Genomic DNA, 15,309 nt, shown 5'->3' on the forward strand with positions numbered 1-15,309 from the left:
TATGATGTGATGTGCTTTTACGACAATGTGATGTCTATTTGATATGACATGATGTGCTTTTACTACAATGTGGTATGCATTTGCAATGATGTGATGTGCTTTTACCACAACATGATGTGCATCTGATATGACGTGATGTGCATTTGATATGACGTACTGTATAACTATAGTGATCATATATGTTGCTATTTTAATAAAGTTCAAATTTCCACATATATAATACATTTTTCCCACAATTCCATTTTCGGCAATTTTCTTCCTGTGAATAGTTGACACACACACCTGCTGTCCATTGAAAGTCATTTCAACTATGGATCAGACATCAGCCATGAATAGCATACTTAGAAGCCTTAATTTAGATGGTTGCAAGCGTAAGTTCCAGGAAGAAAAGATATCTCCTGATATAGATTGCAAACTGACTCTTCCAGAGTTAGAATATCCCGCCTCTCAAGATATTGACTGCACAAGCCGTGAAGATTAGCACATTCACCAATGGTTGACACACCAAGGCGTATCAGCTCATTGACTTTGAGATCCTGTACCTTCTGCGGTTCGATTTTCTCATTAGCAAATCGTACTGCTAAGGTTGGCAATCCCAGTTCATCAAGGATCGCATTCATGATGACAAGCAGAATAGATCTTCGACCACTGCACCGTTTTCACATATGTATGTATGTATGTATGTATGTATGTATATATGTATGTATGTATGTATGTATGTATGTATATATGTATGTATGTATGTATGTATGTACACATGTTAACATGTGTTATGGACGGCAATTCTGTTTTACACATCAAGTTATGGTAATAGCCAATCACATTAATGCATATTGTCATCACGTTGTGATGAGAGCACAGCACATCATATCAAATGGATATCACGTTGTGGTGAAAGCACATCATGTCATTGCAAATGGACATCACGTTGTGGTAAAAGCACATCACGTCATATCAAATGGACATCACGTTGTGGTGAAAGCACATCACCTCATTGCAAATGGATATCACGTTGTGGTGAAAGCACATCAAGTCATTGCAAATGGACATCACGTCATATCAAATGGACATCATGTTGTGGTGAAAGCATATCACATCATTGCAAATGCGTTTCACATCGTTGCAAATGGACATCACTTTGTGGTGAGAGCACATCTCGTCATTGCAAATGGACATCACGTGGTGAAAGCACATCACATCATTGCAAATGCATATCACATTGTGGTGAAAGCACATCATGTCATTGCAAATGGACATCACGTTGTGGTGAAAGCACATCACATCATTGCAAATGCATATCACATTGTGGTGAAAGCACATCATGTCATTGCAAATGGACATCACGTTATGGTGAAAGCATATAATGTCATATTAAATAGATATCGCATTATGGTGAAAGCACATCACATCATTGCAAATGCATATCACATTGTTGCAAATGGACATGATATCGTAGCGAATGCATATCACATTGTGGTAAAAACACAACATTTATTGAAAATGCATATCATATTGTGGTGAAAGCACAACACGTCATTGGAAATGGATAACATGGGGTGAAAGCACATCACGTTATTGCAAATGGAGAAAACGTGGTAAAAGCACATCACGTCTTTGCAAATGCACATCATGTTGTGGTGAGAGCATATCACGCCACATTAAATGGACATCACGTTGTGGGAAAAGGACAGCACGTCATATCAAATGAACAAACGTTGTGGTGAAAGCATATCACGTCATATTTAAATGGACAACACGTTGTGGTGAAAGCATATCACGTCATATTAAATGGACAACACGTTGTGGTGAAAGCATATCACGTCATATTAAATGGACAACACGTTGTGGTGAAAGCATATCACGTCATATTAAATGGACAACACGTTGTGGTGAAAGCATATCACGTCATATTAAATGGACAACACGTTGTGGTGAAAGCATATCACGTCATATTAAATGGACAACACGTTGTGGTGAAAGCATATCACGTCATATTAAATGGACAACAAGTGGTGAAAGCATATCACGTCATTGCAAATGCACATGACGTTGTCGTAAAAGGACATCATGTTTTATTGAATAACATTACATCATGAAAATGGGCAACATAAGACAGTCATACAAACAAGAACTGCCATTTCACTATATCCGAGTTATTGCTACTGCTCAGAAAAAATGGCGTCGGTTTGAATTTTGTTTATTATTTGCCATGGAAACGGGTGTGCATATCCTGCGTATGTAGGGGATCACGAAAGCCGAGTGAAGTTGAGGATGGCAGGCTTTCCTGTGCTGAGAATAGGAGGCGGGCATTTTAACAACAATTTTGACAAATAACTTTCACTTGGACTTGATAAATGACAGATGTAGAGCTAAATTTTTTGCATGAATCATGAAATTGCAAGAATATACCCTTACAGAAGGCATCAAATTTGGCAAAAAAAATCCACATCTGGTGAATTTCGTTACCATGGCAACAGATTTTCATAAAATGACCACTTGTTTTGAACTCAGCATAACAAATTCTTCCATGTAGGATAGGCAGTATGCTGATTATTTTTAAATTTATAACGGTATTTGTCAGATTCCTATGTATTTAACCAAAACAACATTTACAAGCCTACTGTGTTTCCATGAAAACAGCTATCGTATTTTAGACAATTTGTGTTACAACACATGGCATCAACTCATACATGCAAAAAAACAAGGAATTTATTGAATAAACCTTGAAATCTAGTTAAATCAACACTTCTTGTTGTCCTATTTTCCTGCTTGAATCTCATAAATAAGTTTAAAAATCGTAGTTCCATGCTTTCACTTCGGTATATCTGACTGCAAATGACCATAAGGGCATCATCTACTGTGTGACCTTTTAACTGAATATCATTAAAGTTGTCGACAAATCACAGGTACAGACAGAGAGTGGCATTGGGAAATAGCCAGTCATAGGACGTGATGCACAGATCTTACTCTTCCCCATAGAACAATAGTTATTAGCATGTATGACCTTGTATTAGAAGACCGTGAATATATAATAACCATCACAGAAGTAGATTTCAAACTACGCAATCCCCATGATCGCAAAGCTGGATCCTGGAGTCACTGACATTCCCATTCAAAACAAAATATTTTCAATACAATTTTGGAATTGTTGTGTTAGAACTGATTTCAAAGGTAATATAAAGGTAGGAATGCTGACATCATAGACCATTTTCAACGTAGCTCTGTGGCCGCATTCGTCAGATTTATTGTGACCTTTTATAGAAAATATAGAAAATATGCACTAATCCTGCTCTCAAATGAACACTGCATAGATGGATAGGCATTGGAATAAATATGCAAATACAAAATGTATGTCTAGCAATGAGACCACATAATCAACAGTTAAGCTACAGTGCCATTGGCACTTTTATTGATATATGTAATTCAGACCGAATATCACTTTTACTGAATGGCAGCCACATTTGTATTTTATTTACTACATAACTCAAAAACTGTAATACATGCAGACTCCACTCAAGTTTCTACCCCATATTATCAGATGCGAGCTATCTTTTGTAGACCTTTGACCTTGACCTTCAAGGCTAATTATCAAAATCAAGCCAATTCCTGCCTATCACAAACACATTATAGTGTTTACACAATGCCAATTTCTTTTAAATCACATTTATAAGTAATATTGAAGAAAAGAAGTATACACAAGCATTATTTTTGGTGCTCATATAACTTCTACTGAATGACAGCCATATTTGTCATAAACAATCACTATATTTAATATGGCATAACCAAACAACTTCAATCATTGTCTCTATTCATAGACCATCAAAATTAAGCTATTACTTACATATTGGAGACACTTTGTAGCAATTATGTGTGGCCAATGTCTTTTAGATCATGTCTATAGATAATGCAAAACCAGATAAACATACGGTACACATGCATTACTTTGTCGAAATCCCCTTTTACTCAATGTCATCTATATTTATAGTGAACAATCATCATTTACCATTAACTCAAGAACGTTAATACAAAAAATGCATGCAAATATACCTAACAACAGAACCACGCCCATAGCAACAGCCATATTGATGATGTATATAGCAAAAGTAACATTAGGAATTCACTGACGCGTGAACGAACATGTATGAACACCTACATGTATACCTAGCATTGATCAGCATGTGGATAAACATTTGTAAAAAGTACAATTATTGTGCTACACCGCCATTTAATTGGTGTTATTTTTCTGATGAGCTGTCAAGTGAATGATTCAGAATGACAACAGCCAAGTGTCATTTGAGGATGCATAGGAGCTGGAAGCTCTCAACAGATATTTCCAGTATTGTTGTGAAATATCTGACAAAGTAGGCTTGCACTTCTTGATTGAGATAATGACTTACTTGAAATAGATCCTGCATAGTGAAATCAACAAGTGGTGCAAAGGAACATCACTAAAGCAGCAGGGGTCAGCAAATCTATGGCTGCTCTATTTAGCTGGTAGGCTTTTGTACTCTAATGAAACTGCCCAATGTCCCTAAAGACATGGGTACTAGACTAATAGACCAAGGAGTACGAGTGTGTTCATCCTTGAAATAATGATTACCTACTTGATTTGTCCATGCATGCATGGATGGCTGTCAGATATGCTAATCAACAAGACACAAAAATGGTGGAACAGCTTATTAAAAACGTGTCTTTCCTGTGTACTTAGAGATAAGAATGACAAAAATGCTGTTAATAATTTTATGATTAAATTCTTAAAGTTTGGTAGGTGAATTGATGCATGACATTGTTATTTGGACTAATTTTGAAATTGTGATATGTTAGCCTTATTCTTGTCTGTAAATTGTGACATCTGGGTCAAAAATTTGAAATCGAACGGTGTGTTGTCGGTACCTTGTACTGTAAACTGTACATTGATATCGATGGGTGCAAATATAACATAATTATGATTCAGAAGCATTTTTTATAACTCATAACTCATAACAAAGTGGAAATTTTAACTTTTAAAAAAAGTTGATATTCATACATGTGTGTGTGTGTGTGTGTGTGAATTTTAATGTCGTTTATGTCATGGAAATATTGATATCCAGTGTTACCATAATCTCATTTATTCCATCTTGAATCAAAATGCACCGAGAAAAGGCATATTGATATAAAAGTGAGGATATTCTGTTTGATATCACACACTATGAGATTGTTATTTTCATTCCAAATTTGCTGTTGTTAGAAATGAGGGGGATGAAGGTATCGTTTGAGTCTGTCTATTAAAGTAGTCTAAGTGCATAATAACTACTTGATATCAAAGTCCTACAGATATAATATTCCACATGGTTTTGAAACCAAAGAAATTTCATCTAATACTGTTAGGTTAAATGTTCATCTCTTACCATCAGGGTTAAAATGTGTACAAAAAATAAGAAAGCAATATGGTGTCTGTTTTAATCGTTGCAAAATATGGTCCTCTGTTTGACACTGAAGGTGGTCTCTTAAAGTTGACCATATGAGCATTTATTGTCTATGTACATATGTCATCCAGTCAGAAATCAAGATGCACATTCTCCACGGGAATCACTGTTTGACTTTCAATCTATTCCATCTATGTTAATCATTCTCTTCTTTGCCTAAATAATTATGTTGCTGCAGAGGATGATTTCCAGAAATGTCTGGAACTTGATAGCAGCCAGTCTGAAATCATGCACTTCCAGGGGTTGGCATTATACCATCAGGGCAAGATAGGACCGGGTGAGTGTCCTGTCTTTGATGAACACAGTACATTTAAAATGTGGTCACAGGCTAGTCTTAGGTCACTTGAAAAGTCAAAGGTCTTGATCAAGACATGTAACTGTCTAAAAATTGTGGACTATTTCTAGAACCTTGAATATGACCTCATTAATGTTTCTTATTCCTAACAACATGCAGAGCTAATATTCAAATGTGGAATACGTCATATACTGTTATCACTTTGAATTATTTTCTGACTACCATCATAGTCTGCTGAAAATTACTTGTCTTGAATCTCATTTGCTTTTGATCGGGATTATGTTGTATGACATTTGGTCTTATAAATCTCAAAGAAGATATGAGCAAGTATACTGAAAGCATCATAAAACATATTTTAACTCCTGAAGAGCTGAAAATTTGACATAGATCACAACCATACAGTCCACCAATATCTCATATTTCTTAATACGAGCTGAGTTTATCAACATTTTACTCAAGTGAAAATACTTACATAAAACCTTGATAATAAACTATCATGTCTTCTATGACATTACAAGGCATTGTCAGAACAGTTGATTGCTTAGTGTAGATTCTTGGACATTTGTACCTTCTAGGAAGGAAGGTTGTACATTGGGGATGAAACGTCTGTGTGTGTGTGTGTGTGTGTGCGCGCGCGCGACTTGGTCAAATCAAACAAAATTTGGTGCACATGTTCTGATTAGGTTTTGGTAAATATCCCATGAATATTAATAAGCAATATGTGATTCAAGTTTTTGCTAATTAGGATATAGATCGCATTGTGCAACTATAAACTATTGGAAACTCTTGTTACGGTTTGACCTATCCCAATTTGAATATTGACGATCTAAATATCGCACACCACAATAAATAAACCACATCTTTGGGCAATCTTGCTGGAGAATTCACCAAGAATTAAATCCATACGATCTCTTCTTTGATCAAAATTTAACTTTTTTAAAACAAGAATCTTTCGATACTGAGGAGCAAGTTTGCTGTCAGAAAGCAGTGCATTTAGTGATAATCATGGTAGGGCATAAAAAAATTGTGTGGTTCCGATTACATTCAACTTTAAAATAGGTGGAGTAGGTAGATTTTTTTAATTTTATTTTATTATATTTTTTTTTCATTTTCATGTGTGTCAAGTTCAGGTTGTCCATTGTTTTCCAAATGGTCTCTGTTGTTTATTTCTTCCTATCAGATGTACAGCAATTACAGATTGGAAGATTAGTTTTTACCTCCCGTAAGGGTACGGGAGGCATTAAAATACTAATGTTTGTCTGTGTGTCTGTCTGTCTGTCTGTATCATCATTTTCTAAAATTCGGCTGGCTCAATTGGAATATATAATCTTTAGGGTAATAGCTAGACCTGATTAGGTTTTGAGCCACATCAGTCAATGTTTAATTAGAGAAATTTGCATATTAATGAAATCAAATAATTAAGCAATATCTTAAGACTCCATACTTCAATTTCAATAAAAATTAGTATATTCATCAAACATAAGAAAATACATTCGTTCATGTACTTTAAACTGTTAAGACAATATGAATTAATATAATTACGCTATATTAATTTGAGTAAACTTGGAAGGCTGCCCTCAGCGGCCGGTCGCTGTCAATGGTGTTATGCTATTGCGTCTAGTCTGACGAGTATAAAGTTGGTGTCAGATTCAGATTCAGATTCAGCTAGCATCATATTGAGCGTCATATTCAGTGTCAGATGCTTAATATGACGCTAAATGTGACGCTATCTGAATCTGAATCTGAATCTGACGCCAATTTTATACTCGTTCTAGTCTGCCCAAATTAGCAGGTCGAGCAGACCAAATCCGAAACGTTTGGTGAGTATACAAATACTATATATTTTTTAGATCTTCCCTTTGGTTCTAGTGTCTACATTTCAATTGAGTTATACCTTTACAAAGTTCAATTCCGTGAGAGAATGTAATGAAGACAAATGCGTATGCATGAAATGTAATATGGCAAGATGGCTTCCATGATTCGAACATGTCGACTGTATTATATTGTAGGTAGCGTTTGCTGTAATTTTCGGGCTTCTTCTGTGTTTGTGACATTGAATTTGGCATGAACCAAATCCTACAATTCCTACAATGTAAACGCAAATAGAAGCGATTCACATCTGAATTGCAAAGTTAAGTGGGTTTTCAGCTAAATTACGCCTTACTTGTCAAATTTGAATATAACACATCGTATGCAAAACGTTTCACCACTTTCATGTGCCGTCTTGGAGAGTTTAGAAACTACGAAATATTATCATTACTTATACACGTGATTGGTTACTTATATTAATAGACTCGATTACAAAAGGTCTCCATCAATAGCACGGCCATTCCGGTGAAGCATCTTCCTTCACGGCCGAAGCGATAAATAAATACACCACATCGCTGGACCCATGTCATCATTTCATCTCACTCAAACTGAAACCTTTTTTTTCAGCTTCGTTACCGGATCAAACACATTACGTGAAATTACAGTTCACTTCATGCTCTTCGAAGATTCATTTGAGGTTAACCATGGTTCACATGTACACATCGTTCAGAAATAAAAATTATCATGGTGTATACCAAGTTCATAGTTCTCCTCAGCAACACAAATTTGTTTATACCAGTTTTTTTTTTAGTTTGATTTTAATAATTGGTGGTTCCCTTACGGGAGGCGCTCAGTTTACATCTGTTATATTGTCTTTTTAAGTTGATGTCAGTTTCCGCACCCGCTATTTCTTGCGAGACTTGCGATACGATTGTCATGATTTTATTATTATTTTTCTCGAATATGTAAAAAAACGTTTAGGGTTAGCGTGAAAAACTAGGTGAGGTTGGGTAACCGGAACTAAACAACTTTTTTTATTTGGCCAAGTGCAAATGAGAAAAGTAAATGTTCTTACCTTTGGCTCTGTACTCAGTGCTTATATAGGTTCAACCCCCCAATTTACTGATGTTGATTGGCTTGGTTCTGGACTGTTCAGTGTATTCGGGTTGCTTGTATGATAAGGTACGTATATAGAAATATATGTACATAAGTTTCTGTCCAGTTTTGATTTTTAAATTTCGAGAAACCACGTGAATTTGAGAGTCATGCCATGGAAATTCACTTCATTGTGGAATGCAGTGGGAAATTCTTTAACTGGGTGTTACATAAGGATGTTGCCGTAAACGAGTTGTATAGAATCAAAGTATACACCGGTATCATGCTTACCATGAAGTATGTAAACTTGCAAGTGAATTGCAAGTGAAGCGAACTAGCGATGTTACGAGGGTTTGAATTTTGTTTATTATTTGCCGTGGAGACGAGTGTGTATCCCAGATATGTATTAGGGGATCGCGAAGGCCGAGTGAAGTTGAGGACGGTAAGCTTTCCTGTACTGAGAATAGAAGGCTAGAAGGCATTTGAACAACTTGTTCGACAGCTAACTTTTAATGGGGCTTCAAAAATCACCGATGTAGAGCTAAATTTCTTGCATAATACATGAAATTGTTAGTTGCCATAATTTGACCTGATCGCACAACATCGCGACACATACGTACAATTCTACTAATACTATGACGTTGATTTGTACACTCTAAGGTTGTGCGGTAAACTATCGACAGTGATCATTTCCTTTCGTATACTTGAAATTTTATCTTTTCACTCGTTATGAAGACATGGCTTTTCTGTTTATTTTCAGATTCGTTGCAAGACTAGAAAGCACTGCATTCGACTCTCCTGTTTATGTAGCTTCCTACTTCCTTTTCTAAGTTTGGAATTGTAATGTAATATTCAGATTTGATATAGATAATACAGTGAGTCCATCAAAGAATGAACAAAAAACTCAAGACGGAAGGCATTCAGTTTAAATCGATTCAATATGTATCAAAAGTACGTCATCGGATCATTTATATTATATCTTGATACCAGGTTTGAGCTCAGTCAATTGTAAGTGATAGTTATGTATGTTTCTGTAAGTAGAATACTATGACTGACTTTAAATATGCAGCATAAATCCTGCCAAAAGACTTACAAACTCAGCTTTCAGCCCCATTAACTACAATTTATGCGCTGACTTGTCAGCTAAAACCAAGCAGGAAATTACGTGATATTCACATACCAAAGGCCAGACAACACATTCAATTATGTGTAAAAGAATTGAAATCAGAATGTGGGTTGTCCTTCCAACACCTCAAAATTATGATCAGAATTATACATTGTGTGATAAATATCATATATCATCACTTGATCCTTACATACAAGTTACAGAGCTTTTGACAAGTATTTTGTTTTATTACTCCAGTTGAACATTTTTGTACAATAATTTCTACCCCAGTAGTAAGTAATTTGTTAAATGAAAGTGAAATTATTACTATTACCACACAATGTCTGGAAGGGTAATCCCCCCCCCCCCCCACACACATTAAGGTGTGTGGGGGTGGGGAGGCAGCTAATCTACTGCTAAGTGAGTAGATTGGCTGATGTACTCTAGACTTTACACACCAAAATTTGTGTGAAAGAAATTGTTATGAAGATGCTGGACAGCTCCCTTGAAGGTCTTTCTCTTACTACTCTGTATATTGCTGCATAGATATGTACTACAATACACACTCTTATTTCTAGTTACCTTGTGAAGAAGCAACTAACTCAAATGTTATTTGTTATTTTAAATGTGAAATGCAATATTTCAAAGTTATAATGTCATATTATGAGCATGAACACTTGATCCAATACCTTGTCAGTTTGTGTCGAGTCTTCAAATTAGTTTTTACATGGATACATGTTTCTCATATTAAGTGAGAGTTATCACTTTTCTAATTGTAACTTAATAATGTCGGTTGATCAGAGTGTTTTCAGAAATTCAAAGCAGTCATAACTGGAATATTTTTTACTATGTTTGATCTGATTGTTATTAGTGTGACACAGAGTCAATGGGGGGCTTTTGACGTCAAACATTCACTATATCTGGACACTAAATATATAAATAACAGAGAGATTGTTCACAGAATAGTCATTAATCACATATGAGTGAACTGATGTAAGCTGTAATATTGTCCAATAAGAATGTGCTTGTATAGATTCTATACACAGTTATGATTCACATGATGTGATTGGTCAAATTTAAGGTGACTGTAAAAGCCTTATTCTCGTCATTTGTATCTTACCAGTTGACAAATCTTTGAAAGTAAAAATCAGTCACTTTTTTTAATTTGCAGTACAATAGCTGTAACTGTCAGGTGTTCAGTGCAAAAAGTTAAACTAGTCTGAAATGTCTGTAAATTGTTGGTGATGACAACATGAATGTTGGAAACATGAATGTTGGTGATGACAACATGAATGTTGGAAATCACTTCAGTTGAAAATTTATTTTATCCAAATAGTTTGTGAGTCTAATATTCCTATGTAGTATTGCTGACAATCATTGTCAGAATGAAGTTGAACTCTTGAGAATGAACTTTTTGTCTTCCTCTAGTTAGATTCAACCACTAGTAGTTAGACTCCACCACTAGCTGGCAGTATTATCAGTCCCCTAATCATGTCCCATTGGTACAGTTTGATCTTCACAAGAAGTCATACTAATTTTGAAACTGCAAGTCAAGGTAAAGAAATTTATACCCACGGAAATTAGAGTCTTCCACTTGAGGCATGGTGCAGTGTCTGTGTGTGTGTGTGTGTGACAAACTCAAAAACTGCAAGACCGATTGCCTTGGTATTTGGTGGGGACATTTTGGTGTCTAGTTGGGAAATTGTTCAAGGCATAATGATTGCATCACAGGTGTGGGATTTGGGTCAAAAAAAGTAAAATCCAAAACTACTGGACGTATCAGTCTGAAATTGGGTGGGAATGTTTGTAGGGGTGTTAAAGATTAAGAATTGTTTATAACCACATAATCATTACAGAAAATTAAACTTGTAAAAACAGGTCCAAACCTATCTAAAGCGGTCCAGACCGGTCTGAACCGGTCAAAACGTTTCCAAACTGGTCCAAACCCGTCAAACTGGTCAAATCTTGTCCAAACCGGTCCAAACCAGTGCAAACATGTAAAAATCTATCAAAACCGAAAACACCAGTCCAAACCGGTCAAAACCTGTAAAAAACGTTGAAAACCTATCAAACCTTTCCAAACCGGTCTAAACTAGTCCAAACTGGTAAAATCTGTCCAAACTGGTCCAAACCGAGTAAACCCGGTACAAACCGTTTAAACAATCTAAACTGTTCCTAACATGTCAAAAACCGCTTTAACCTGATGAAAGTCTGTCCAAATCGGTACAAACCTGTCGAAACCGGTCAAAACCTATAGAAACCGGTCAAAACTGGTGAAAATCGTGACACACCTGTACAAACCGGTCAAACTGATACAAACCTGTCTAAAACTCTATAAACCGTTAAAAAAAACGGTCTAAACCGATGAAAACCTTTGAAACGGTCAAAACTTTTCCAAAATTTTCAAAACCGGTACAAACTTGTTGAAACCGGTGAAAACCAATTCAAACTGATAGAAACAGGTGAAAACCAGCCCAAACCGGTCTAAATAGTTCAAAACCTGTCCAAATGGGTCAAACTGGTCAAATCCTGTCCATACTGATCAAAACCGTTTCAAACATATTTAAACCTGTAGAAACCGGTCAAAACCGGTGAAAATCACTACACACCTGTCCAAACCAACCAAAACTGGTACAAACCTGTCCAAAACTCTATAAACCGTACAAAAACCTGTCTAAACCTGTCCAAATCGGTCAAAACCGGTCAATTCCTGTCCAAACCGGTCAAAACCGATCAAACAAGGTACAAACCTTCTAAACCGTTCCAAAGTATTCCAAACCGGTCAAAACTGGTAAAAATCGGCACACACCTGTCCAAATTGGTCAAAACCGAAACAAACCAGTCCAAAACTCTATAAACCATTCAAAACCCCTCAAAACCTGTCCAAATCGGCCCAAACCTGTCCAAAATGGTTACATCTTGTCCAAACTGGTCCAAACCGAGCAAACTCGGTAAAAACCTTTTAAACGGTCCAAACTTTTCCAAAATTGTTAAAACCAGTCAAAACCGGTACAAACTAATTCAAACTGATAGAAGCAGGTGAAAACCAGCCCAAACCGGTCTAAATAGTTCAAAACCTGTTCAAACATGTTTAAACCTGTAGAAACCGGTCAAAACTGGTGAAGATCGGTACACCCTGTCCAAACGAACCAAAACTGGTACAAACCTGTCCAAAACTCTATAAACCGTTCAAAAACCAGTCTTACCCTGTCAAAACCAGTCCAAACCGGTCAAAACCGATCAAACAAGGTACAAACCTTTTAAACCGATCCAAAGTATTCCAAACCGGTCAAAACCGGTAAAACTCGGCACACACCTGCACACGTTCCAATTTTGTCAAAACCGAAATAAACCAGTCCAAAACTCTATAAACCATTCAAAACCACTCAAAACCTGTCCAAATCGGCCCAAACCTGTGCAAAATGGTTATGTCCTGTCCTAACCAGTCCGAATCGAGCAAACCCAGTAAAAACCTTTTAAATGGTCCAAACTATCCAAAAACGTCAAAACCGGTCAAAACGGGTAAAAACTTGTCCAAACTGGTGAAAACCGATTCAAACTGATAGATACTGATCGAAACCAGTCCAAACCGATCCAAACCAGTCTAAATATATCAAAACCTGTCCAAACCGGTCAAACTGATCAAATCCTGTCCAAAGCGGTCCAAACCGATACAAACCTTTGAATCCGATCTAGACATATTGAAACCGGCCAAACCAGTAGAAACCAATCAAAACCTGTCTAAACCGGTCAAAACCAATCCAAGCCTGTCCAAACAAGTCCAAACTGGCAAAATCCTGTCCAAACTGGTCCAAACCGAGCAAACCCGGTAAAAACCTTTTAAACGGTCCAAATTTTCCAAACCAGTACAAACGTGTCCAAACCAGTGAAAACCGATTCAAACTGATAGAAATTTTTCAAAACCGGTCCAATGTGTTAAAAACGGTGCAGACCTGTCCAAACACGTCCAAACCTGTTCTAACAGGTGCAAACATGTCAAAACCTGTCAAAACCGGTCCAAACTGATAAAACCAGAAAAAAAACTTTTAAACCGGTCGAAACTGTTCAAAACCAGTGACAAATATGTCAATACAGTTCAAAACCTGTAAAAAACGGTCAACACCAGTCCAAACACGTCCAAAAAGGTCAAAAGGGGTTCAAACTGTTGCAAACATGTCAATCCTGTCCAAACTGATCAAAACCTATCCAAACCTGCAAAACCGGTAGAAAACCGATCATAACCTTTCGAAACCTTACAAAACCGATCTAAACCGGTCAGAACCTGTTAAAAAAGGTATAACCCATCCAAAACCTAAGTCAAATCCTGTCAAAACGATCCAAACAAAGCAAACCCCGTACAAACCCTTTAAACGAACTGGTCCAAACCGGTTCAAACAACTCAAAACCGATACAAATGTGTCCTGACACGTCTAAACCATTGAAAACCTCTCGAATATTGTAAAACCTATCAAATCCTGTCCAAACTGGTCAAAAGAGGGTAAAACACTGTTACCAACCTATCTAAATCTATCAAAAATTGTCCAAACCTGTCTAAACCGTTCAAAACCAGTCGAAACCAATCATAACCTGTCTAAACCTGTGCAAACATTTCAAAACTGGTACAAAACCTGTAGAAACCGTTCAAAACAGATCAAAACATGATCGAACCTGTCAAAACTGGTCAAAACTATTCTAAACCAGTCAAAAATGGTCAAAAAGGCCAAACCGGTCTAAACCGATCCAAAACAATCAATACCAATCAAAACTTATCAAAACATGACCAATCCTGTAAAGACCGGTCAATCAAATCAAAAACCTGTCCGAACCAGTCTAAACCTTTCTAATCCTTTCTAAACAATCAAAATTCATCAAAACCTGTGCAAACCGGTCCAAACCAGTCGAAAACCTGTCCACTCTGGTCAAAACCTGTCCAAACTGGTCCAAGCCTTTTCAAAACCATTCCAAAGCGGCCAAAACCTGTGCAAACCGGTCCAAACGAGTCAAAACCTGTCCAAACCGGTTTCAAACTGGTCAAACCAATCATAACCCGTCTAAACCTTTGCAAACCTGTCAAAGCCGGTCAAAACTGGTACAAAACTGGTGCAAATGAGTCAAAACCTGTCCAAACCGGTTTTAAAACCGATCAAAACCGGTCAAAATCTGTCCAAACTAGTCCAGAACCATTACAAACGAGTTAAAACTGGTCAAAACCTGTCCAAACCAGTCAAAACCTGTTCAAAACCATTCAAAACCAGTCGAAACCTGTCCAAAACCTGTGCAAACGAGTCAAAACTGGTAAAAATCTGTCCAAACCGGTTTTAAACCGGTCAAAACCGATCAAAATTTGTCAAAACCTGTGCACACCTGTCAAAACCTGTCCAAACCAGTCAGAAACCTGTCCAAACCTTTCAAACCATGTCCAAACCGGTCCAAAACTGGTGCAAATCAGTTAGTACGTCATGCTCGTGACAGGCGTGACCTTTGATATACATTGCGACGTGTTTCGGTGTCAAATACACGTTCTTATTACCTATTGATCG

The 15,309-nt window shown here is 36.8% G+C and overlaps 1 protein-coding gene across 1 annotated transcript in view; it reads right to left on the minus strand.

The window, feature by feature from the left end:
* Positions 1 to 15,309, minus strand: part of LOC144453450 (uncharacterized) — a 38,777-nt gene that overhangs the window by 12,079 nt on the left and 11,389 nt on the right. The window contains exon 3 of the mRNA XM_078144752.1: positions 4,605 to 4,643. Within this exon, the coding sequence (XP_078000878.1) occupies positions 4,605 to 4,643 (39 nt within the window). The remainder of the gene's footprint in view (positions 1 to 4,604; positions 4,644 to 15,309) is intronic.

This window comes from Glandiceps talaboti, chromosome 2 (assembly GCF_964340395.1).
Source record: "Glandiceps talaboti chromosome 2, keGlaTala1.1, whole genome shotgun sequence".
Classification (NCBI taxonomy): domain Eukaryota; kingdom Metazoa; phylum Hemichordata; class Enteropneusta; family Spengelidae; genus Glandiceps; species Glandiceps talaboti.